The 25,062-nt window shown below is 42.2% G+C and overlaps 2 protein-coding genes across 3 annotated transcripts; one reads left to right on the top strand and one right to left on the bottom strand.

Moving 5' to 3' along the window:
- Positions 1-2,469: 2,469 nt before the first annotated feature.
- Positions 2,470-14,561, top strand: hltf (helicase-like transcription factor). Of its 2 annotated transcripts, none has more exons than XM_048247231.1 (24): positions 2,470-2,488; positions 3,344-3,566; positions 5,803-5,969; positions 6,086-6,216; positions 6,293-6,384; positions 6,515-6,586; positions 6,703-6,894; positions 7,022-7,137; positions 7,235-7,296; positions 7,378-7,416; positions 7,586-7,684; positions 7,776-7,861; positions 8,472-8,615; positions 8,722-8,860; positions 9,249-9,384; positions 9,587-9,766; positions 9,850-9,962; positions 10,365-10,416; positions 10,543-10,672; positions 11,036-11,158; positions 11,281-11,393; positions 12,745-12,925; positions 13,997-14,077; positions 14,219-14,561. In XM_048247231.1, exons 2-24 carry the CDS (start codon positions 3,357-3,359, stop codon positions 14,363-14,365), a joined length of 2,805 nt encoding a protein of 934 aa, XP_048103188.1. In that variant the 5' UTR covers positions 2,470-2,488; positions 3,344-3,356; the 3' UTR covers positions 14,366-14,561. The 2 variants fall into 2 exon arrangements, with proteins under 2 accessions (XP_048103188.1, XP_048103180.1); XM_048247223.1 differs by lacking the exon at positions 2,470-2,488 and adding an exon at positions 2,797-2,992.
- A 7-nt stretch (positions 14,562-14,568) lies between these two features.
- gyg1a (glycogenin 1a) lies at positions 14,569-21,746 on the bottom strand. Its single transcript, XM_048247241.1, has 7 exons — positions 21,604-21,746; positions 20,753-20,888; positions 19,890-20,064; positions 19,542-19,704; positions 16,914-17,040; positions 16,082-16,304; positions 14,569-15,615 (listed from the first exon to the last, which is right to left on the bottom strand). The coding sequence occupies exons 1-7, from the start codon at positions 21,608-21,610 to the stop codon at positions 15,448-15,450; spliced, it is 999 nt and encodes a 332-aa protein (XP_048103198.1). The 5' UTR covers positions 21,611-21,746; the 3' UTR covers positions 14,569-15,447.
- Positions 21,747-25,062: the final 3,316 nt, after the last annotated feature.

Raw genomic sequence — 25,062 nt, 5'->3', positions numbered from 1 at the left:
ATCAGAATTCTACGATATGCCCGCTTGACAACGGCAGAGATAGAACTGGCCTTTGGCCATAGCAACCATCCATTTAGAACGACTGGCCTTCATAGCAACCAAAGATCTGAGCTGTGTTGCAATGTGAGGCAAAGTATAGAACGGTCATGAAACATACAGAGACAGGTCAAGAAATATAGTGTAGACAGTAGTATACAGTTGATTTACAGACGGTGGTTTAGAGTAATATGAAGTATTCCTTTATTCTGAGATAGGCTACATCAATAGGCTCTCAAAACAACCCCAGGCTCACAAAACAATCCCAAACAGACATAAGGTCTTTATAGAGCAAATCCATATAGATAATTTGTCAAATAAACCAGTAAAACATAATTTGTGGGATGGAATTTTTAAATAAATCAGTGAAAAAGTATCCTGACAAACAAGCAGCTTTTTAATGCCTTGGTCATATTTCATAATTTCAATTCCTCTGTAGGTTACCTGATAGCCCAGTTTGAGAGGCGCAAGACGCGTGACATTATGTATTTTTTGCAGCCAATCACTGCTGTAATTTTATTTTATTGATTTGATCTCAGTCATAGAAGCTAAATTCGAAGACAGGCCAAAGGTAAAATCCAACGAATCACATTCAACCCGCAAGGCAATAGTTGAATAGAGCTTTTGAGGTATTGCCACTGCTCAAACACTGAAAGGCACTGTTAGAATGCTTGGATCAAGCCAGGTTCAGCATAGCGTATGTCACCGTCTGCTCACGTTGGTGACTGGACCAGGGCAAGCACACTTTCGCAGTTCCCGCCGGAAATGCAGTCTAGTTATTTGTTGTGCACCTGGCGCTAGAATGACAGCCACTAATGATAGCTACTTTCCAAACTTTTGAGTAATTTCTTATTTTAAGAAATTAACATTTTATCACAGTTCTAGCAAAATACCATCCTTTAATATATCTGGGAAATTGGCAGGCTAGTTACCTAGCTAGTTCGTTTTGAGCACACGTGATTTTCTACATGCAACTTCAAAAAAGTTATAAACAGCGGTTTATTGTTTTAAAACCTACCTGGTAGTAGCCTACATGTGTTAGCAACTTCAGCACTACAATGGCAATTATCTTTACAGGTAAATTCTGTGTAAAGCCAGAGAGATGGGCTCTGGTAAAGCACAGCTGAGCTAACAGGAAAGATAGCCTCATCCTTGAAATACATATCGGAACTCCCCCTATTGTCGGTCCCGTATTTCCGCCGTCTTGCGTGTATATCACTTAATATCAATTTCTATACAAACCAAGACGGGCGGTTTCCTAAAGAAACGCAAGAACCCACACAATATGTGTATCTAAATTAGATATGTACCAAAAATGACATTTTACCCTGACTCGAAGAGCTGTGTGTAGGGTAGACTGAGTACAGTTGAGACATGTGTACAGTTGAGACACCTTAAATATCTTGCTTGCACAGCAACCCCAAGTTCTGATTCTATGCACATGCGTATTAGTGCCCTCTTTGATCATGGCAAACGACAAAAGTAGACATTTGAACGACAAAAGTATCTCCCATCCAAGGATATCGGCACATGTTTTTTTCCAAAGTAAGAATTTCACTTCACCATGCACCTTCGACAATGAATAGCTCATTACACTTATGTTACTGTTAAACGTAACTGGTATCATTACAAACATTATTCTGTGTCCTAAAAACTGGCATATTTTATGGCATTGTGTCATGTAAGGTCGTTGCAAAATCTAGAGAAATGTGTGAGGTGGTCAGCGGGGTACAATTGAGACACACATTGGATTGTGTTAGGCTACTTGAACATTCCATTTAGGCTACTGTTCGCTATCTGTTCCTGTGTCACATTTTGTTCATGAAGTTCCTTTTAACCAACGCTAATTTAAATGAAATGAATGAATTTGAACTACAAACACTTTGCAATTGCTATGTTTTATTTATTAAACTTTCCAACTAAGGGTTAGTTAACTATACATCATTAAAGATGGGTGTCTCAACTGTACCAGGTGGGTGTCTCAACTGTACTCTATAGGGTACAGTTGAGACACAGTCAAGACAAAAAATGCACCTTATGTTTATGAGCTAATTGTGGAAAATATAAACTACTTATGGGTATTATTGATTTATAATATTTTAGTCTACAAGCTAAGGAAATGGTATGTGGAATGTTGTGTGGAAAATCACTTCTTTTCATTATCTATTTTTTGTTTGATTTTGTGTGGGCAAAAAGTGTCTCAACTGTACTCAGTCTACCCTACACATCCGCTTGGATGGAGCTCCAGTGAAATTTTAATTTTATGACGAGAATTCTTGGTCTAGGCTAACCGTTCATGAGCCGTTGAAACAGCGTAAATAGGCGACCAATTAGGCCAGCACTATAACTCCAAGCGTGGTAAACAAAATCGGATATTTCAGGCAGTAAATGCTCCCGTTAAGAACCAAATCAGATTTTGTTCAAATCTACACACCTATGGCTACTGAAAAATGTAAGGTTCATTTAGCAAATGTTATTTTGAAGTGTTAAAAAACATCGTTGTTTTTAGAATTTACGAACCAAACTGGTGATAATCGGGGGTGTTATAGTCAGATCTCTCGTTTATTACTCTATGGAAATAATGTTAATATAAAAGATTTACTAATTTTAGTAATAAGGATATGAAGAAAACTGTTATGACTTTTTCCTCTGATACTGTGCATTGCTGCTTTTTAATGCAATTATTTAAAATTAATTCACATATTGCAACCACGGGGTTAAATCATCTTTGTGATTGGTTACTCAAAGCGGAAGGCGGGTATCCATGTGCCCTATGGTCAAAACAAAGCCAGCATTGCATGCTATATTACGAGTTGTAGGTTACAGAGTACACAATAAGTTGTAAATCAAACTGTATACGTTGACAAAAACTTAAGTGGTGTTCGATGGTCTGCTGTCAACTGAAAAGATCACAACATCTCTCATTCTGACGTTGTTTCAGCAGGCCTGAAGCAAGGTAAGTAGCCTAAGTTAACGTTAACGTTAGCTGATTAGCTGCTAGCTAAAATTATGTTCTGCTGCACTGCACGCTACTACTACTGCGAACGTTAACACTTCTGACTTCTCCATGTTGTGCCGATTTAATTTGACCACTGGTTGCCCGATAGCCCAATCCTATGGTGGAATCTTGATTATTCAAAAGTTGTCGTGCAATGGGTATTAAATGTTCACACATGCCCTGCCAATTCTTTTAAGTGCATAACCTCTCATAGTGTTAACATGCTGTCATCTCAACGGTGTATGCTATTTGTCAGAATGCACGTACATTGTATGTTTGTTTCTTAGTTTGCATGCTTCTTTTGTGCAGAGCCAAATGCAACATGCAGTCTAACTTCAGACGATTTGGAGGAATAGGATTAACCTTTATAGATTTCCTGGACGTTGACCACACGGAGACGGTGACCCTGTCCCAGGCAATACAGAATTCCTCAGAGGAAGTTTCAGCCAGCCAAGACCTGGAAAACGAAGCAAATGTCCTCTTTGGCAATATTCAAGGCACCGTAGTGGGCCTGCGATATTACACAGGGGTGGTAAGTCCAACTGTGGTGGTGACGACCTTGTAACCTCATTAGGTGACGTGATGAATTTTGAACAGACTAACCTCGAGTAAATGCATTGCAACCTGTTTTGGATTAATGTAATAAACTGGAAATTCATTGGAAAATTTTAAATAACTAGGTCACATCACAACATCCCTTCATGTCCACATCAGCAAGATGCCTAATTAGAGACAAGAATCTTAGAGTTGATATGCTCTCATTTGAGAGCAGGAAGGTACTGATTTATCACAATGGGCAGCCGTGGCCCACTGGTTAGCACTCTGGACTTGTAACCGGAGGGTTGCCGGTTCGAGCCCCGACCAGTGGGCCACGGCTGAAGTGCCCTTGAGCAAGGCACCTAACCCCTCACTGCTCCCCGAGCGCCGCTGTGGTTGCAGGCAGCTCACTGCGCCGGGATTAGTGTGTGCTTCACCTCACTGTCTGTTCACTGTGTGCTGTGTTTGTTTCACTAATTCACGGATTGGGTTAAATGCAGAGGCCAAATTTCCCTCACGGGATCAAAAGAGTATATATACTATACTTATACAATGTTACAACAGCTATAACATAATTGCCACTGTGAAGTTAATGGCATTAATTATTTCATTACAATGGCACCTGTCAGTGCACATTTTGTTGGAAGGAGGAAAATGGGCAAGCATAAGGATGTGAGAACATGAACCAAAGTGTGGCATCTCTGTCAGAGCAGCTCTAAAACGGCAGCTCTTATCAGATGTTCCTGATCTGTGGAGGTTAGTACCAAAAGTGGTCCAAGGAAGGAAAACTAGTAAACAGGGTCATGGACGACCATGGCTCGTTGATGCGCATGGGGAGCGAAGACTGCCCCAGTGAGGCTTACCTGGGAGAACATAGCACGAAGATGCATTGTAGGAAGCACTGTTATGCTTTTGGGCAATGTTCTGCTGGGGAAACTCAGGTCCTGCCATTCATGTATACGTTCCTTTGACATGTACCACCTCCCTAAACATTGTTGCAGAGCAAGTACACCCCTGCATGAAAACTGCATTCCTTAAAGGAATGCACAAATAGGCTGACACCAGACATAATTTCACTGCATTTATTACATCCAGTAACTATATGCATGTGACAATAAACTTACTTGTATCCTTTGATTTGAATAGTTTGAGTAACTCAACGAGTTGAAGGTATTGACTTGGCATCCAAATTCCCCAGATCTCAATATAATCGAGCATCTATGGGATGTGCTGGACAATAGGTCAGATCCATGAAGGCCCCACCTCACTTACAGATAGGGATGTAACGGTATAAAAATTTAACCTCACGGTTATAGTGACCAAAACTATCACGGTATTTCTAAAAGTGTGTTCAATATGTTCAGAAAGCACTGATAGGCCTACACAAGCTGAAATAGTTTCAAAAAGTGTCCCGTTTAACTGGCTATGTGCTTATAGCTTAACTTACCCTACCATAACTTGGAGTTTGCTATTTCTGTTATTTGGATCCAATGAGTGAGACCAAAGTAAGCGTTCAAAATAAAACTTTAGGCCACTGTTTTCTCCTGATAACGTGAGTGGAATGGATTTAATGTGGACGTGAACATAAAAAGACGCAGAGTGGCTACATGATACAGTGAACATTTTGCGGTTAAAATGTTACAGGTGTAGCCTAATCCGAATTGTAGTTAAAACCATCAATTAGACAGAATCAGTAGGGTACCAGTTTTGTTTCATTGTACCAGGCCTACTGTATGTCAAAATCAGGCTCGGATGAAGCTGGGAAGGATTAAACACACGGTTTCCACACCGCGGTAATCAACAGTGATAATCATGATCTTTGAAATGAAAACGGTAATTGTTATCGTCAACATTTTTATCGCGGTTTACCATTATACCGGTAATCGTTACATCCCTACTTACAGGACTTAAAAGAACACGCCACCCAATGTCAGTAGTAATATATGTTCTTACCTTAACTTTCACGAGTTGAGTCATACCTCTCCCATGTCGGTACGTGCACTCAAACGCTCTGGTGTGCGGCGCGAATGTGTTGGCATGTTGCTATGCTAGCGGGCTCAGACGTAGCCATAGAGGGAGGAAGATAGCACTAATCAAAAACATCCACGTTTTCCCTACTTACTGTAAATACAGTTGCACGAGTAGTTAATAAAAATTTGTAAGGTCACACAAGATATATATTTAATATCTAGAAAGAACATAACCTTAAGGGTTTTTTTTTTCTGTTCCAGGTCAACAGAGGAGAGATGGTCTCTTTGGTAAGAGAGCCTCAAAATCCATACGACCGAAATGCAGTAATGGTTGCGAATGTGTATGGAAGCCAGGTGGGACATATTAAGAAAGAGCTTGCAGCTGCAATGGCTCCCATCATAGATGGCAAGTTGGCGAAGATCGAAGGGTATGTTTAAATTTGCATTGGGGCATTTCTGACATTGACATTCTGATATTACTCATCTTCAGTGGTAATGGCAATCTTAACCCCTAGTAAATAGTATGTCTTTCTTTATTTCTCAGGGTAGTGCCCTACGGAGAAACAAATAAATTTTCAATGCCTGTCATACTTTCCTTCTGGGGAAAAGAGGAAAATAAGAACAGTGTCTTAAATATGCTCAGCCGTCATGGTTACAAGCTTGGACCCTCATCAGGTACATTTAAATAATTTATTTTGCTTAAAACAATAAAATAAAACTGTCTTTATGCTGAGGTCATTTTTGTTTTTAGGTGGTAAGGCATACCTGAGTGGCGGTCAAACACCCCAAGGATTTCTTGCACCTTCCAAGAGACTGAACGCCGTTCCTTTGACGCCTGAACAGGTAGCCTGGCATGAGTGGACGCAGACCAAAATAGTGTGGTCACCATTAGATTGTCATGTGCGGTTGCTATTGTTCTAGACTGTTCTGTGAACCAAATTGCAACCAGGCCTCTGCTTTGAACTCTCTCTAGCTGAAGGGAGCCTTTGACAAACTGTTTGATGACCTGATGGAGGACAAGACGCGAGAGATGGAGCCAGCAGAGGTGAGACGCATTCCATTTTTTATAATGCCAGTGCTGCCAGTAACTGACTTGAACTGTACGCAGGTACACAAGTGAGGGAGTGGAACATCTGACCTGTGCTGTGTCTGTCTTCCCAGGCGGTTCATACTCCCCTGCTCCCCCATCAGAAGCAGGCTCTCCACTGGATGACCACACGGGAGAACAACAACGACTTGCCCCCCTTCTGGGAACAAAAGAGCAACCTGTACTTTAATGTCCTCACCAACTTCGCCGTGCGGGAGAGGCCAGAGAGAGTCCGCGGTGGCATCCTGGCTGATGACATGGGACTGGTCAGTGAACACATGAACAGGAAAACAACTCCTCGTCCAACCACCTAAGATCATTGATTACAAATGCACTGGAGTAATCAGCACTCCTGATCATGTTTTTTTTACGGATTTGAAATGTCTGTCTCAGGGCAAAACACTCACCACCATTGCACTGATTGTGTCCAATTTCCATAATGGAAAACCCTTGCCGCTAGAGAAGAGTGCTACTTCAGATGGACATTCAAAGGCATTGCAATCAAAAAGGTAAGATCAAGCATGTTCTTTTACATTTTTTCTGTAGTGAAACATGTGTGAACAGAGATAAGTCACTGATGCTGAAGCCACGTGTTCATTTTCAAAGACCACACGAAGATCCTGCCACTGTTGAAGATGTAGAGCAGTCAGCTGTTCCAAAGAAGAAGGGTAAGAGTTCCAGCCCACATTTTTTTATATCTGAATTAAGGCATTTTACAGTTTATTTACTGGCTCTTCTTTTCCCTGCAGCCAAGACGACCAAGAAAGACAAAGCTTCCACCAGCAAAGGTAGAGCTGGTTTGTTTTTGCATTTAAGGTATACCGAAGAAGTGTCAGAACTGATTACTTCATGCTGGTAGCAAAAGTCATGCTGATACTTGGGTCTTTCAACTATTTACAAAAAAAATTAAAAAAAAAACATCTGGGCATTGGTACGGTGTTCTGCGTTGGCATCTAGGCACAGTTCTGATGGATGATCTGGGCTTCGCGGCAGCACTAGGAGGCCTCACCTCGGACGGAGGCTCGAAGAAGAAAAAGGCAAAGAAGAAGAGCTCAGGTATTCTATAACATGCATCCTGTTTTTGTGCGTATTGAATTGTGCACAGTTGTGTAGCTTTTACACTGCTGTCCCTATGATCTTTATGCAGCTGTGGCCAGTCTCCCACTGGAGAGTAGCAGCAGTGCCAGGGCCACCCTGATCCTTTGTCCTCTATCTGTGCTGAGCAACTGGTTGGTATGTATGGGCTCAAGTATGGCTGACCGTCTCCAAACAGCCAGGCCGGACATAAGGAAATGGAAACAGTCCCAGGCATTCTTATCACATGCTGTTCTTGACCATATGATTCTGATTGGGTGATGGAAACATTCACAGGTCCACTTAAAGCAACACCAAAGAGTTTTTTTTTACCTTAAAATAATGTTTCCAAAATCGTTCCAGTGGTTCATCAACTTGTAACAGGGTGACCTGCACTTCGCGGCCCTCTATCGGCTATAACTGCACTAAGTAAGTTTGCCAGATGGGGTTGCGGATCTGTAGTTCGATGGAATGAGACATAATAAACTACAAATTTGACTTGCGTCTGATGCCCAATATATCGTACTTTCATAAATCATGCAACATATTCTACGTTGTCTGTGGGCATCATTATTTGCAAAGCCGGTGCTGGATAAACAAATAGCGTGCGTGCGACAGAGGGAAAGTTCTTTGGTGTTGCTTTAAGTGAACTCACCTATTCGTCTGTTGTTGTTGTTGTTCTTATTTGGATGGACCAAACATCAATTCATAAAATTACGGATTTCAATGTGCAAAGGCCTTTATGCCATATTGACCTCTGCCCTTTCAGGACCAGTTTGAGCAGCATGTGAGGGTGGATGTGAAGCTGAATGTGTACCTGTACTACGGTGCTGAGCGCTGCAGAGACACAGACTTCCTGGCTGGACAGGAAGTGGTTCTCTCCACCTATAACATCCTCTCTTCAGACTTCAGCGTGAGTTGCTCTAATTAAATGTGACTCCTGCATGAACGCGTGTTTGTTGGTCTGACTGTTACATGACGAGTCTGACTTCTTCTCCTGGTCATGTGACCTAATGCAGAGCAAGGCCAGCAGCCCTCTGCACAAGGTGAGCTGGCTGCGGGTGGTGCTGGACGAGGGCCATGTCATCAGGAACCCTAACGCTCTCCAGAGCCGGGCTGTGCTGAACCTCACCACAGAGAGGAGATGGATCCTGTCAGGTGAGACAGACCCTGTGTGTGTCTGTGCGCATGCCTGCATGCATACGCATTGTGCACGCAAGCAAAAGTCACGGACAAAGTGTCTAATGTATGAGCTGTTGTGTGTCATGTGGGAGAATTAAGCCAACCAACCAGTGGTTATAATTAGGATCTTAGGGTATTAAATTGGTATTAATTGGTGTTACGTTTTTAAATTTGCTTTGGTTAGACTTTGCCTTGATTTAAATCAGGACTCTTGAAATGGAATCCGATGCGGTTGTTGATCTGTGAGCGTGACTGTTTGTCTCTTTCTTTCTTTCTTTCTTTCTTTCTTTCTTTCTTTCTTTTTTTCTTTCTTTTTTTTCTTTTTTTTTTTCTCTCTTTCTCTGTGTCTGTGTGCGATGGACAGGCACTCCCATCCAGAACTCCCTGAAAGACCTGTGGATGTTGTTGTCCTTCTTGAAGCTGAAGCCGTTTGATGTGAAGGAGTGGTGGAACCGTGTCATCCAGAGGCCAGTCACACAAGGGGACAGCGAGGGTCTGCAGTACGTACTCACAGGGTCCACCCAGACAACAGGACAGTTTGGTCACACAAGCTTCGATTTACTCACTTTGATTTCCACTGAGCTCCAGGTGGTAATTCAGCCAGGGCTGATGTGATCATTTATTGAAAATAGATAATTTCTGAGAACTTTAGACTGGACTGGGCGGACTGTGGGTAAAAGCATGTCTCTGATTGGTGATTAGGAACCTTCAGGCGCTGGTGAAGGGGATCACCTTGCGGCGCACCAAAGCCAGCAAGGTGGCGGGCAAGCAGGTGGTGGAGCTGCCGGACAGGAAGGTGTTCGTCGAGCATGTGACCCTGTCCGAGGAGGAGCAGCGGGAGTATGACCTCGCCAAGATGGAGGGCAGGAACGTCATCGGAAGGTGCGCATAGGCCCTATGCATGGGGTATATAAATGGATTCCTTTTTTAGGGTTGTCTTGAGGCTCATCTTCTTTGTTGTGCAGGTATGTGAAAGAAGGGACCGTTTTGACAAACTATGCAGATGTCTTGGCCATTCTGGTTCGACTACGGCAGCTCTGCTGTCACCCTCGGCTGCTGGGGTCATACGCCGGAACAGGTGGGAATGCTATGGCCATCACAGTGCTGTTGGTCAATGTTTGGAGATCCAAAGATTTCTGTTAGGGCTGAGAAAACTAAAAATGAATCATAGAAATAATTTCTTCTGTGCGATATACTTCAAGACTTTTGTTGCTGTGGTTTCACATTCACCCCACCTAACCTCTGATGGATTTGATGTCTTCATAACCTTCAAGCCCCACCAAATGTAATTACAAGCAGCAATTTAAATTTCACACCCATTAGCATGTACTGGCTCGCATTGCCTTGTGCTGGCCGTCATCACGTGTGTGTGTGTGTGTGTGTGTGTGTGTGTGTGTGTGTGTGTGTGTGTGTGTGTGTGGCGGTCTGTAATCTGTATAATTAGCCGCTGATGTCACCCTTGTGTGTCTGTCCATGGCAGGCGAGTCGTCCACACCCAGTGAGCTCCGCGAGCGCCTCGTCAGCAAAGTCAGGTGCGTCCGCCTCCAGCACCGCACGTGCTCCTACTGTTCCCACGCACTCATGCACACTCCCCTGGTATTAGGAAATGGCCCTTCTGAGAATTTGGGGTTTTGACGTGGGTGTGATGTGTGATCCAGGCTGGTGCTTGGCTCGGGCTCGGACGAGGAGTGCGCCATCTGCCTGGATTCGCTGCGACAGCCCGTCATCACATACTGCGCCCACGTCTTCTGCCGACCCTGCATCTGCGAGGTCATCCGCTCTGAGCAGGTGAGAACACTGACGTCCGTCCACTTCTGGGCTCCTCTCTATTATTATCACAGGCGCCTTCACACTGATGTCGGCGTGATGTAATTGTGATGTACTCTCTAACTGTCTCCACTGCACCAAAGTATGCACCGATATTTGTGAATCAGTGAAATAATAGAAAGGCCTATTTATTTAACCTAGTAGGATCCAGGATTCTGATTTTTTTTTTTTTTTTTTTTCCTAACCCTTGAATTTCCCCTGAGTCAGAACCCTTTGACTAACTAAAATCGACGCTCCTCCCAGGGTAAGGCTTGGCAAGTCTGGAGAGTTATACCTCTGGTTTCAGTCTGGAGATTTATCCCTCTGGTTTCCTCCATGTTACAGGAGCATGCCAAGTGCCCCCTCTGCCGATCCCAGATCAAGACCCGGGAGCTGGTAGAATACCCAGGAGAGGAGGAGGACTCTTTCTCAGCCGATGGCAAAGACAAGTGGCAGTCCAGCTCAAAGGTAAGGCTGCCATGTCCATGCTGCGTCTGTCGTAAATATCCCTCTGGCGACAGGCGATGTCTCCAGTGAGGTCATTTGAGCCAGTTATGATGAGCAGCTGTGATGGGATGTCTGGTCTGCAGGTGAACGCCCTGATGAGCAGTCTGCTGGCGCTGCGCGGTGAAGATGGCAGCATCAAGAGCCTGGTGGTGTCCCAGTTCACCCGGTTCCTCACCCTGCTGGAGGTGCCACTGAGGTGCGCTAGGGTTTTCCCTCTGATCATAATTAATAACCTGATCCAGCTCAATATGTGGAGCGTCAGATCTGAATGGCTAAAACATTTGTGTGTATGTGTATACCCTCACATGTGTATGTGCAAGTGTGTATGTGAGTGTAGGACTGGGACCTCTCATCATGAAAGCAGTGAATGAGTCGCTTGTAGGGCTGGGATAAACGATTATTTTTTTAAACGATTAATCTAGCGATTATTTTTTTTCGATGCATAGATTAATCTAACGATTCATTTTTTCAGTTCGATTTCGATTCGATTATCTCCCCATTAATTGACTAATAGCAATTTATACATGTTGATTTATATATCTGAATGAAAAAAACATGAATTCCTTAACATTGCAATATATATTTATTGCTCTTAAAATTCCAAAATAAAAGACTAAAGTAATGCATTCTTAGTCAGAGGTAGCATTCAATAAAGTTCAGTAGAGTAGTGTATAGGTCTAATTGAGTGCCTGTCACTTCAAGACGTTCGTTTCCTTGCAATTGTAACACTACGCAGTTAAAAGACTGCTGATGTATGGATGCAATTCATAACGTAGTTAGTTAAAATAACAGTTTGTACTTCTCCTTGGGACAAGCACTTCTTGGAGTCTTGGAAAACACTTTTCCATTTACATCGGGATTTTGCAAACATTCAGTGTCCGAGTCAATAAAACAAGCCCTGAGTAACGAAATCGACAAGCAGCTGTATAAGCATGCTAAACTCAACATCCAAACAGTATTCTAACATTAGCTTTGAGATGCTGCTTAATTGCATAACTTAACTAAGTTTAGTCTCCTCAATGAACTATGTTGTGATAAGACCTTAGCAGAGTTAACTTGACTGCAGCAGTTTTGGACAAATTTGCACAGCATGGTCATGATGCTAAGCGGATTTAATAGCAATTTAGCCAGCCGTGTTCTATGCAATGCTTCTATGTCGCAACAACAATCCTTCAACATTCGTGCATATTTTGTGTTAAATGCACATGCAGAGGAGGGGCAGCGGACTCGTTACGAGAGAGAGCGGACGGGGCAGGGAAAGGCTGCGTGCGTAAAAAGTGCAGCTCAATGAAAGGATTTTATCTTATCTTTAATTTTTAGTACAACATAGAACATCAATGTGTGACGGTCTGTTTTGATTTTGTGGCGCCCCACCACAGATTAGTCAACGTATGGGAAACACTGAAGGTGTAAAATTCAAAATATTTGGCAGCACGCGTTTAGGGTCTGACAAATCGGCGCCCATATTTTGCGTCGACGTATTTTTTGTATTTCGTTGTCCCAGCCCTAGTCGCTTGTCATATTGCCCTCTGAACCCTGTGTTGCAGGGAGCACGGTTTTACCTTCACACGGCTGGACGGCTCCATGAACCAGAAGAGCCGTGCCAAGGCCATCGAGGAGTTCCAGGATGCCTCTCCTGGGAGCCCATCCATCATGCTGTTGTCGCTGAAAGCTGGAGGCGTGGGACTCAACCTGACCGCCGCCTCCCATGTATTCCTAATGGATCCAGTGAGTGCCCATCGAGAAAATGTTTAAAGGTGTTGGTAGTAGTTTTTGGTGTGGAAGAGCTAAAAAATCGTTTTATTTCAAGAGGGGGAAAAAAGTGTTCTTTTGCTACTCACCATACCACCATGGTATGTTATTTCTTAAATATGGTACATTTGTGGTAAGGGAGTGTTTTTTTTTTTTTTCCTTGTTCCTTTTTGAAGAATGAAGTCTGTCATGGCCTCATGAAGTTCTCCTCTTCACCATGAGGGGGTGATAAAGGGTCTCATTTCATCACATGGCCATTCATCACTCATTCATCTTTCTTCTTAAGAAGACATTATGTACATTTGGACTAAAACTAGTGAGCTGCCTACCCAAAAGTATCCAAAAACATTGCAACAACTTAGTTGGCACTGCCATTGCCAAAGGTTTGTTAACATGTGTCGTGGAAAATGTCCGCTTCCATAATATAAACACTTATGAAACCCATGATTACAACCCTTAAATCATGAAAATCCAATACATGCTAACTGGTACATTTTAGTTAGCGATGTTGTAGTGTTAAGGCTTCTTACATTTTTACAGAGCTGTTTTAATTGATCCTTTATGATCCTTAATCTGAAGAAGATACCAAAAAGAGTTGCTAAATGTGGCAATTGCATATTAGTTATATGCTGTTCATGGATTTGTTGGTTCCTTTTTTCCTAACTAATGGGAGAGGGAGATGGTAGCCTGGATAACGTCAGACCTCATCTCATTGCATTCATTTTCTCGTATTTGAAACGTGGTTTACGAATGCCCAGAGCCGTTTATTGGGCGCTGTGAATGTCTATCAAATGCGTCTGTACGTAGCTCATAACGACTTCATATGTTGTCATCGTCTTGCTGCCCTCCCTCCGTTCTGTGATTGGTTCCTTCGTTGAGGTGAAAGTGTGAATAAAATCGCGTGCGTAAGGCAGCATGGGAAAACCCAGGCTAGGGAGATGGATTTCTAGGAATTTATTTATTTTCTTGCACTAAAAACACTACTAGACACAAAAACTCTGACAAGCAGTCTTGTCCCCTCAAACTGTGTGTGTGTGTTCATCCCAGGCTTGGAACCCGGCAGCAGAGGACCAGTGTGTTGACAGGTGCCATCGGCTTGGCCAGAAGAGGGATGTGGTGATCACCAAGGTGATTTACAGGCACACAATGACAAAACAATGTGTTGACATTCTACACCTGTCATGACATGTGATGTGTTCACATTTTGAGTTGTAGTTTTATGTTGTGTTCCTGTCTGACTTGGAATTCCTCTGGTCTCTTGTTGTGCAGTTCATTGTGAAGGACTCGGTTGAGGAGAACATGGTGAAGATCCAGAAGAAGAAGAAGGACCTGGTAGAGAAAGCGTTTGGAGCGAAATCCGTTCAAGACAAGAGGCAGTCGCGAATCGACGACATCAGGGCCCTGATGGAATTATGATTTTGTTTCTTTCCGCTAAAAACAGCATCAGTAACTTTTCTGTAATGAAAGGGCAGCACAGTGTTCAGGATGTCCATTTTAATTGTTATGCTCAGTCTCATACCAATTTCATTCCGGCCAGCGTCGGCCATGTTTACAACCAAAATGTTTCTGTTCCAACACAGTTTTGTTAAACATAAAGCACACATGTAATACACCAGGGCCTCAGTCATTGCTTGTCTTTATTTCAGAGCTTGCAGATGCAGGGCTTAGTTAGGGGGTGGGTTACATTACCAAACAGTCATTACCACACAGTCACAGAAAAGACAAACCAAGGACTGAATTGTGAGAAGACAATGCCTTCACCCACACGCTGGATGGGAAGATGGAGTGGCTGTGTGCTGGGAGGCGATTGCATGGTGCAAAGGACTACTTGAGGGGTGTGCTTGAGGCAGAAGCAGCATGGTGGCTTCCTTGTAAAAAGTACCAAGTTAAGGCACCTGTTAAACACGTGGAAAAACATCTAGGACATTTGTATCATCTTCTAGGACAGAACAGCAAGGCTTTCAGTCAGTAACCTTCTCACCCCAGTGGGTGTTAGTCATGCATACCATGTACAAAATGGCTACATTATGTAGACATAAGCATTCAATGTATTAATTTAGGTTCCTAGACCACTGGAGTAAAAAAAAAAAAAAAAAAATGCAAACAATTAGTTGAGGAGTGTTGTTTCACAAGATCCCACTGTAGGTGCTGTTAACAACAGAGAGAGGTACATTTCTAACTGACATCAATGGGTTAAGGTTCATCAGATGTTTAAATTGTGCATCACAGTGTGAGGCGTCTGGGATGAAATCTAAATGATGAGAGCTGCATAGTCGTGATGAGCCAATAGAAACATGGCGGGAAGATTCAGTCTGTTCTTATTACACTGTTGTGCCTATTTAAGGTTACAAACACCCGACCGAAGGAAAGGGAGATGGACACATGGATCTCAAGACAATTCTAACACTGGAACTTGAACTCTTCATTTATCCTGCTGGTGGAATCCTCCATCACGCCACGCTTTTAAGACGGAATCTGTAGACCACCACGTCCTGTCCCTACTTCAGGAAGGAGTCAAGCTTTCTCTGAATGTTGTCGAACGAGTCCATTCCCATGTAATCTGCCTGGCCCTGTTCCCACTGCTGTTTACGTTGCTGACTGGAGATCTGAGGGGGCGCGGGAGGCTGGAACACATGCACCTTTGGGGTCACGTCATGGACGTCTTCCTGCAACACAAAATAAAGACGGCGCTCAGAGTTTGAGCGGAGTTCACTTTGACGAAACATCCGCAGGGACAGTAAACGTTCTTGACTCGTGTGCGTTAAGTCTTTTTCTCAATTCCGATAAATTACAGAGTAGAGCAAACCAAAGCTTCAGTTTAATCACAGATTTGCAACATTGAGGTGGACATTCAAGCTTTCAAAATACCATGTATTTGTTCCAACAAATTAATAATATCGCTAATTAGTGAGATCACCTGGGACGTACCCCTCTGAATGTATACATCACATTGGGTATGATTATAAATGGAACACAATGCGAGACTAAAATCTAAAAATGCTGTAAAATACCACTGCCCTCTGTATTTGAAGGATTACATGCCCTTTTGAGTGTTATAAGCCTTTGCAACCAAAACAAACACAGTGGGCAGATGGCCCACATCCAAAACCAGTAACCCCAGTGCCCACTTACCCCTGCTTCACATCCAGAGTGGAAGGGCTTGTCGCCGTACTCCTCCTTCATCAGGGGCAACACTGACGTAGAGAACAGCTCCCACCACTGCAGCAGGTAGTCGGGGTGCAGGGTGGAGGGGTCCTGGGAGTGTCCCTTTACAGATTTGCTCTTGGTGTCAAAGGTGTGGTTCCATGGCTTCACTTTGCCAAGGAAGTGAACTACTTTGGCTTCATGCCCATACCTGAAGGGGGAGGGGGATCAAACAGCAGGATTACGTTCACTGTTCTTACATAGTGTAGATGTTTTAGTCAGAAAGTTCTATGATAACATGTAATATATAACAAGCACAGAAGTGATACATGATATTGGAGTAGTGAGTGTCATTGTCATATTATGAGTAATTAATCTGTACTACAGTGATTAACACTACCACAGCGGCCCATTGACAAGAGGGCAAGCTTTAGCTTTGCCATGGTGGAAAATACAACCGCTGTCCAGCTCTGTTCAAAAGGACATTTAGTCTTAAAATAAACCGTGCTATTTTAGGAGGCTGGTATCTGCGTAATGGATGCTGAGGTAGAAGGCCAAGAACGGGGGATTTTCACCTCCCCCTCAGCTCAAGTTACAGTGTCACTGTGTGACCTTCGCTTTATTTACCCAGGAAAGAGGAAAATGCCTTGATACCACATGGGAACATCAAACTTAATGATATGGCCAGACACAGTTTGTAATCCTACAGGTTAATCACAAGCAATGTGGCAAAACTGCCAGGGGAGAGAGAAAGTTGATCAAAGACCTCAGACCTGAATGAGATGTCAAGATAATCAACTACAAAGTCTGTGGCACTTACTGTTTAAATGCCGGAAGATAGGAATAAATGGCAATGCTACTGAGATTGTAGATGAAGGGAAGGTGCTTGGATATATCTGCTGTTGCCCAGTCACTGTAGTAGCTGTTAAGCACTCCTTGGTCCCCACCTACAAAGACAGAGTAAAACAAAAGGCTGTCTTATTGGCGGTCTTCATGTTGGTGTCTCATACGCATCTTCTATCGTCGCCAGAAAATGTTAGCATCAGCAATTTGGATTAACCCTTTGTATTTCACATCTATTAGATTCTTGACATGATCAAAGAGGAGTCCATTAGGGGTTATTAGATTACCAGTGAACTAATCAGCTTTAGCACAATCCCCTTTATCCTGTAAGGAGTGATCATTTCACAGAGAACACAAACAAGCATCAAGATACAAATGAAAAGGGGATAAGGTTCATTTGACTTAGACTAAACTCTTTTCAACATTTAAAAAAAGATTACATCAGATAGATGGGAAATTCTTTGTGTAATCCCTGGTGGCTTTTACTGGTCTTTCACACCCGTCGGTGTTGTGCGACACCACAAAGGAGTCATCATACAGGAAGTGCTCTGGCTCTTCCACTGCTACCACAACTAGGACCATGGCACAGTGACCGAGTGAAGAGGCCGCAGTAGCATTTCTAATGTAACATATACAGGGGTCATGCTCCTGTGCCAGGGGCCTGGCTGCTAGCAGTGGATGTGTTACCTTATGTTTGACAATCACAAATATGGCACCAGCTGCTCAGACATAAACCACCTACGGTAAATGTTAAATCTATCAATAACAAAGATGCCCCTCACCCGCCAGCCGTCTATACATTGAGACATACATAGAAAGATAAGACTGATGTGGAAACACGGACCCTTTAAACTTTAGACAAGAGCTGTGCAATATGTGGGATGTTGCGACAGACACATGCCTTCTTGCACCAGTGTGGTGCCAAAGACTATATATTTGCACTGCCCCTTTAACAAGAGAGAGGTACACACACACACACAATGTAAAACATAGTTTATCTTAAAGAAATCTATACATTAAATAAAATCTATACATAAAATGCAAAATACAATGATCTGTTAAATGATCTGTGAAATAGTGGTATTGTCAAAGGTTAATGGGGTAAATGTCATAGTTCAAGTGTTGTACTGGCCCAGCAGATAACGCCACACCTTAAGGTCCCTGTGAAAGCATTTGTAGCAATAACTCCCATTACATACTCCTGGTCAGTTCTGCCTGTGTAGCTTTTCTGTGATCCCTTTTAACCAGTCCAACTACATATGCAGGCAGGACATATCCCAATCATAAACATGTATCGGAACTCACCCTATTACCGTCGGTCCCGTATATCCGCCGTCTTACGTGTATGTGTCACTTAATATCCATTTCTATACAAACCAAGACGGCGGACTCCTAAAGAAACGCAAGCATCCACACAATAGGTGTATCTAAATTAACTATGTACCAAAAATGACATTTTACCGTGACTCGAAGAGCTGCAAACAGTGTTGTAAGGTACACATTCGCTTGGAGCTCCAGTGGAATTTTAATTTCATGACGAGAATTCTCGGTCTAACCGTTCATGTGCCGTTGAAACGGCGTAAATAGGCGACCCATCAGGCCAGCACTATAACTCCGAGCGTGGTAAACAAAATCGGATATTTCAGGCAATAAATGCTCCCGTTAAGAACCAAACCAGATTTTGTTCAAATCTACACACCTATGGCTACTGAAAAATGTAAGGTTAATTTAGCAAATGTTATTTTGAAGTGTTAAAAAAACATTGTTTTTTTAGAATTTCCAAACAAAAGTGGTGATAATTGGGGGTGTTACGATAGAAAGGTCCGATTGCTGCTAAATATGATTTACCTGAACCATTCAGAAAGCCTGGAAGAGGGCACCAAGGCTGTGAGTAAGTGTGGATTCACCAACAGCAGCAGGTCATAGAGGTGTGTGTGGGACAGCCAGTTAAAACCACTGAGTCAAGCATAGAGTTAACCTAAACCACTGAACCCCCACTAAAATAACTTTAGACCCTAAACACACAGCCACTTGTGTTTGCGCACCAGAACTGCTGAAGAACATACTTGTAATAGTGGCATAGGTATTACTGTAGACTGTTTTTTTAAATTGGAACACAGACACTAACACCCATTGTCTATTCGAAGAAGCAGGCTAGTTTTAGCTGTTCCTCTGTAATGCACACGTCAGAGAGAGAACCATATACTTGAGGCAAAATTCTACATTCAACAAATATGCAACCACATACTCTCAGTCTCTTGCATGCCAATGCTTACTGACATTTCAGAACGGATTATCTAACCTCAGCTTTAAAAGAATGTGAGGGAAAAAATATACTCTCTTAGGGAGTCGGCTACTGTTGCAGCTACGACAAATGATACACCCTGCACCTCAAAAAAACTGAGTTTTCAGGATCATGTGTGAGGTCAACTTGGACACATGAGCTTCAGATAGACTACTGCTGTAAATAGAATATCAAGAATATATGGAAAACATATAGAGTATGTCTGAAGGTGTCTGCTTAAAACATGACCTGACACCTACATTTCTGTTTTGAATATCAACTTGTAGAGAGGAACATGTGACCTTACTTTCAGATACCTACCATCAAAGCTGCCTTTCTCCTCACAGTGTGTCAGGAGCTTCCCATAGGTGTCCTTAGAGGGCCGAAACACAAACACACCAGAGTTGAAGCAGTCTGGCCATCCAGGGTCCGGTGCAGCAGATAGCTCCTCCCGCTCAAACAGCTCGTCTATATTTGCCAAAACCTTGGAATAGGAAGAACAGTCACACCCCTGTCCTCATGCCTACAGTACAGTACAGTAGCCTACATGTAGTAGCACACATACAATGGCAAACAGCAGTGCAACAACAACTGGAATGAAGCCCACTTTTGGTGCACTCTATAGGAAGTGATGAGATACGTGGATTTATGCCTTATAGTAGTACTAACCAGTGTGTCGGCGTCCATGAACACGCATTTGGAGTATTGTGTGAGATTCCAGCAGTGCAGCTTTGTGAAAGTGATGCCCAGATCAGGCCTCTTCATGAGGGAAAGGTGCGCCATGTCCCCGCTGTCCAGCACATCCACCTGCACCACCTCGTCAAAGAGCTTATGCAGCACATCCCTGTGAGGAGAGAAGAGGAACTACATTGCACGCTCCTTGATTCTGATCGTTAATGCATCACTGGCCACTGCTGATTTTATGTTTTTGCAGAATCCCATTCTGACCCAGAATCCCATTCTGTGCTGGAAATACATAATAAAGTGAGCTGGAACCAATTAGTCTGCAAACCAATCGTTTAATACAGGGGTTCTCCATTTTGTTTCATACCAAGGTCCCCTTTGGGGAGAGAAACATTTCCGAGGACCCCCTCTTAACCGTAACAATTAAGCATTTGTATTCTCTGAAGTTGTGGCCAGGTCCACTATACCGCGTTTTCAGGTAGGTGTGTAACTTGGTCTTTTGTCAATTTTGGATTCTACATCACTTGTCGACATGGACTGACTCAAACATTTCTACACATCAGCTAGCTAGCTGACAAATAAGCCAAGATAAGCAGCAGTAGGAAAGGTTCTTAGTGACCTGAGTGAAGTTTTTAAAGTTAAATGTTAATGTGGGTTGGAGCATCTATATGTGTCTATACAGAATTTGCTCGTGTTATGGGTAAAAAGGGGCATCATCTGTAGATATTAATTTTTAAAATGATAAACTTCAACTGTGATCATTTAAAGCAAATTACTTTGCGGACCCCAAGGGTTCCCTAGGCCCTACTTTGAGAACCACTGGTTTAATACATGAGAGGGAAACATACCTGGTGGGTTCTGCAACATGTGGGCCAATTAGAACAACCAACTTTCTTGAGGTGTTGTGGTTTCTTAACGATTTGCCGAGCACCATTGCACCTTTGGCATAATTGTCGTTGGTTGCAAGGGTTACAAATGCCTGGTCTGCGGAATGAAAAACATTTTGAAACACATTTGTAACAGACATTTTTGTAACAAGTCCGTATTTCATGCTTCTTCCTGGATTGCAGGTTAAACGTGTGATATTGCGACACAGTCATGCTTGTTCCGTCCATTAGCCTACGTTCCATATGGCTGGAACGTGTGGAACTTGACGGGGGTGTTTCAGGATCTGCAGGCTCATGAATGCAGTAGCCTAGACTAGGCTACAGCCTGTGCAATCGACACAAGGGTAGCCTACATGACAAACTCACTTTCGCTAATGGAGCATTGGCGAACTTCGACCATTCGAAATCCATGCAGTGATGACATCCTGACCTATAAACATCACTTTATTTGCTACATTTGCGATTAAAAAAAAAGGAACCACATACCAATACCAACACAAATTAAACGCCAATGAATATCTTGTAAAATAGAGTGCGTAGGCCGGTGCATGTCCGCAAATGTCAACACAACTGTGGCATCTCTATATTCCTGTAAAAGCACACGATGTTCCCTTAGCCTAATATCTGCTAGGCAGCACAGACGAATTCCCGGATCTTAACTTAGCTGTTTATAACATAAAATATTGAGGATTTGTGTGGCTCCACCGATGTGTAGGCGAAATACCAGATGTTGCATTAGCGTAAACGGGACTACAATAAAAGCTGTATTTAACACAGCAGAGAAAGTGTGAGATTTCGTAGCTTTTCCGTACCTGCCATGATTCCTTTACCAGACGCAGGACTTCAGGGTACTAGTTGGCTGAAAGCGCACAGTGCAAGGAGAGACAGCTAGTGGTAAAAGGGGTTTATGAGCACTAACCTTGCTGTTTGTGATAAATGGGTCACATGACCCTTGGCAGCACACGCCCACAAAGATGTCCTAACTTCCTAATGGCCACCGTACACCAAACAACTTTGACAAGATTTGGGAAAGATTCTACTACTTTTAGCCTAACACAGGGTGCGGGAAGCCCTGTAGGCTGTGAAATTGATTGGTTAGTAGTTTTGAACAGACTATGTCAACAGATTCCTTGGTCTTACGCTTATTATTTAACTGGGTTGCACTTTGTCCATCTATTTGTCCATCTAATTGGTCAATGTTGCATCTGTGCGTGCAATTTAAAGCCAATGGATGGCTGACCACAGTAGGCTTAGTGGAGGCTAAACGCAGTTTGCCCAACTCTGAAATTTCAGAAATAGTTTATCTACCTCTTATTCGAGTTTATCCTCTCAAAAGAGTAAATTCACCAATTGCAACTTCTAACATTTAAAAATCATACTGTATTATCTACATTCACAATGTATAGGTCTAGGCTCATCAACCACCGGTTATTGTTATGAACATTGGACAATAGCCTAACCTCCACCATCATCAATGTTCTGAAATAAATCCGATACCGCATGGCGCAGTCCACCTTATACCTTAATCATAGAATTTATACCTCTTATTTTACCACTACCCCTGGCTGACCATGAACCTTAGCTTACACCATTCTTACACTTTTTGTTTGGCACCCCCCGATAGCCTAACGTTCAGTGTCAAACAGTGAAACAGTCTATGCAAATGTCTTCTTTCTGATGGCATAGTAAACTGCCCCCTAGCGGTGATAAAACTGATCTGCACCTAACAGTGAAATGTTGCCAATGATGAGTCCATCTAGATTTTGGACAAATGCCAGAAATGCTACCCTCCATAGAAAAAAGAGTTTGCAGAGGCACTCTGAGGTGTGAAGGAAAAAGTATAAAAAGCCTTTAATTCATCATGGCAAGAACTGGTTAAAAGCACATGGGCCTACGCGTTGCGGCCATATTGGCCTTCATCATCTCGGCTTCCGTACTTTAAAATGGTTAGGATACTTTTTACTTTTATACTGTAAGTACATTTCAGGACCTTTACTTTGTTATTTTTACTTGAGTAAAGAAGTCAAATCAGAACTTATATTTTTACTACAGTCTTTTTTTACACAAATATACTTGAGTGGAAAGTGTCTCTTTTACCATCTCTGGTGGCCCCACAGATGAAAGCAAACCATCTTCGGTTTCACGTGAGTGTTTATTAGGTCCTCAAAGGAGATTTTCTATTAATTTTAACTACTAGTAAATTATTAAAAGTTTAGCAATTTATTATAGCTAAAGTTAAGCAAGCAATAGCCTATACAGCTGACCTTCTTTCTTTACATGAGTTGAGCATGTGTATCAGAAGATGAATGAAAAGGTGAAGAAACTGAAGATCTAAAAAATTAAGCTTAGAGAGAGGAGTGGGAGTGGGGGAAATAGTAACAATCAACAATATTCCAAAACAAGCACTTGTAATCACAAGCTGGGAAATGGCTTTGGCGTTGCCTTTTCCACATGCATAATTATTGTCCAAATAAAAGGAAACAAGGAAAAAAGGAAAATGGAAACAACCAAATTTTGTCCAGAATCATTATCTCTATACATGTATATGATACAGGGGTGTGTAGGGGGTACTTTGGTGGTGGTAAAGTAGGAGATTTGTGCCTGATAAAAAAGGATCTTGAAGAAAGGAGGCTATTAAAACACCCTGTGGCTGGACGGGGCAGCCGTGGCCTACTGGTTAGCACTTCGGACGTGTAACCGGAGGGTTGCCGGTTCGAACCCCGACCAGTAGGAACGGCTGAAGTGCCCTTGAGCAAAGCACCTAACCCCTCACTGCTCTCCGCTGTAGCAGGCAGCTCACTTCGTCGAGATTAGTCTGTGCTTCACCTCGCTGTCTGTGTGCTGAGTGTGTTTCACTAATTCACGGATTGGGATAAATGCAGAGACCAAATTTCCCTACTTGACTGGAGCCAATTTCCTCATGAAAGAGGACACTGAGGCCAAGGCACAGCTCCAATCCTATGTGGATTTATTTACAAACCGGCTAGATAATTTCTGAAGAGCCATGTTGACTGACAGGATTTTTTTTTTTTTTTGAAGCTGTTATATTAAGGTAAAAAAAAAAACTTTGAAAATGTGATAAATATATTATAATATATCAAATAGAAATCTCTTTTTCATTTAATCATTATTAACTTGCACTATTAATTCTTTTTATATATTTTTTGTCATGTAGCCTATTATTTTGTTTAGTTGTAAATCACTTGTTTAATTGTAAAGCACTTTGGCTTAACTTATGTTGTTTAAAAAGTGCTATATAAATCGAATTTGATGATTATGACAATGACTTTGTCACAAAAATGCAACACCACTGAGTTAATTCACTTTCACTTCAGTGGGTTGTATAGGCAGCTCATCTGCATACCATTTTGATTATGGTGATTTTGTTTTTAGTGTTGTCAAGCCAAATGGGTATTATTATTTTGACACATTTCTGAATGTTTTGAAACAAATATAGACATTTGAGAATATAACATTTATTACAACACTTCACCTTGGTTATTACATTTTACATCTTGGTTATTACTGCATTTCATTGGCTCTACCTGTACTCTGCTAAATGACAATAAAGTTGAATCTAATATAATATCATCTTTTTATCACAATCAGGTTTGATTAATTGAAATTTCATTTTTTTTATAATTGGACTGTAATTTAGTTTTAAAGTTTGAAACAGTCCATCAAAGATTCAAAGCACACAGCAATCACTTGGTCACAGTGGATCACAACACATCAAATTGACTTAATCTGTAACATCTGACAACAGTCCAATCTATAAATGCCTTTACTAAAACACAAAATTAATTCTCATCATGAACTGAATTGGCCAAGGTAAGTTAGGGGTGGAAGTATAGGCTGACTGGTTTGAATTTTGTTTGTTCTCTTATGGATGTTTTAGAAAGTAAATGTTTGTGATGGTATGTCTAGTGGATGAAGAGATTGGATGGATGACACAAAAACAATATGAACTCATTGTGGGGTAACATGAGCATTGTGGTTCAACCTCAAATATAATCACTTGACTGTCTGTCAACATATACAGAGTTAGTTAATCTGACAGAGCTAGGGGGTATTCCAAGTATGTGGTTTAGTGACAAACCTGGGTAAGTTAACTCAGAGTAAACGGTAAACCTCCTACAACAAGAGCCCTATGGCATTGTTTTGTTAGGAGAATGAAGCCATACAGCTCTTCTATTAGGAGATTTACCCCTTACTGAGTTAACTTACCCAGGTTTATCACTAAACCACGTACTTGGAATACCCTACTGAAC

The sequence above is a fragment of the Alosa alosa genome, chromosome 1 (genome assembly GCF_017589495.1).
Source record: "Alosa alosa isolate M-15738 ecotype Scorff River chromosome 1, AALO_Geno_1.1, whole genome shotgun sequence".
NCBI classification, from domain to species: domain Eukaryota; kingdom Metazoa; phylum Chordata; class Actinopteri; order Clupeiformes; family Clupeidae; genus Alosa; species Alosa alosa.
This window is presented reverse-complemented; position numbering and strand designations above follow the sequence as displayed.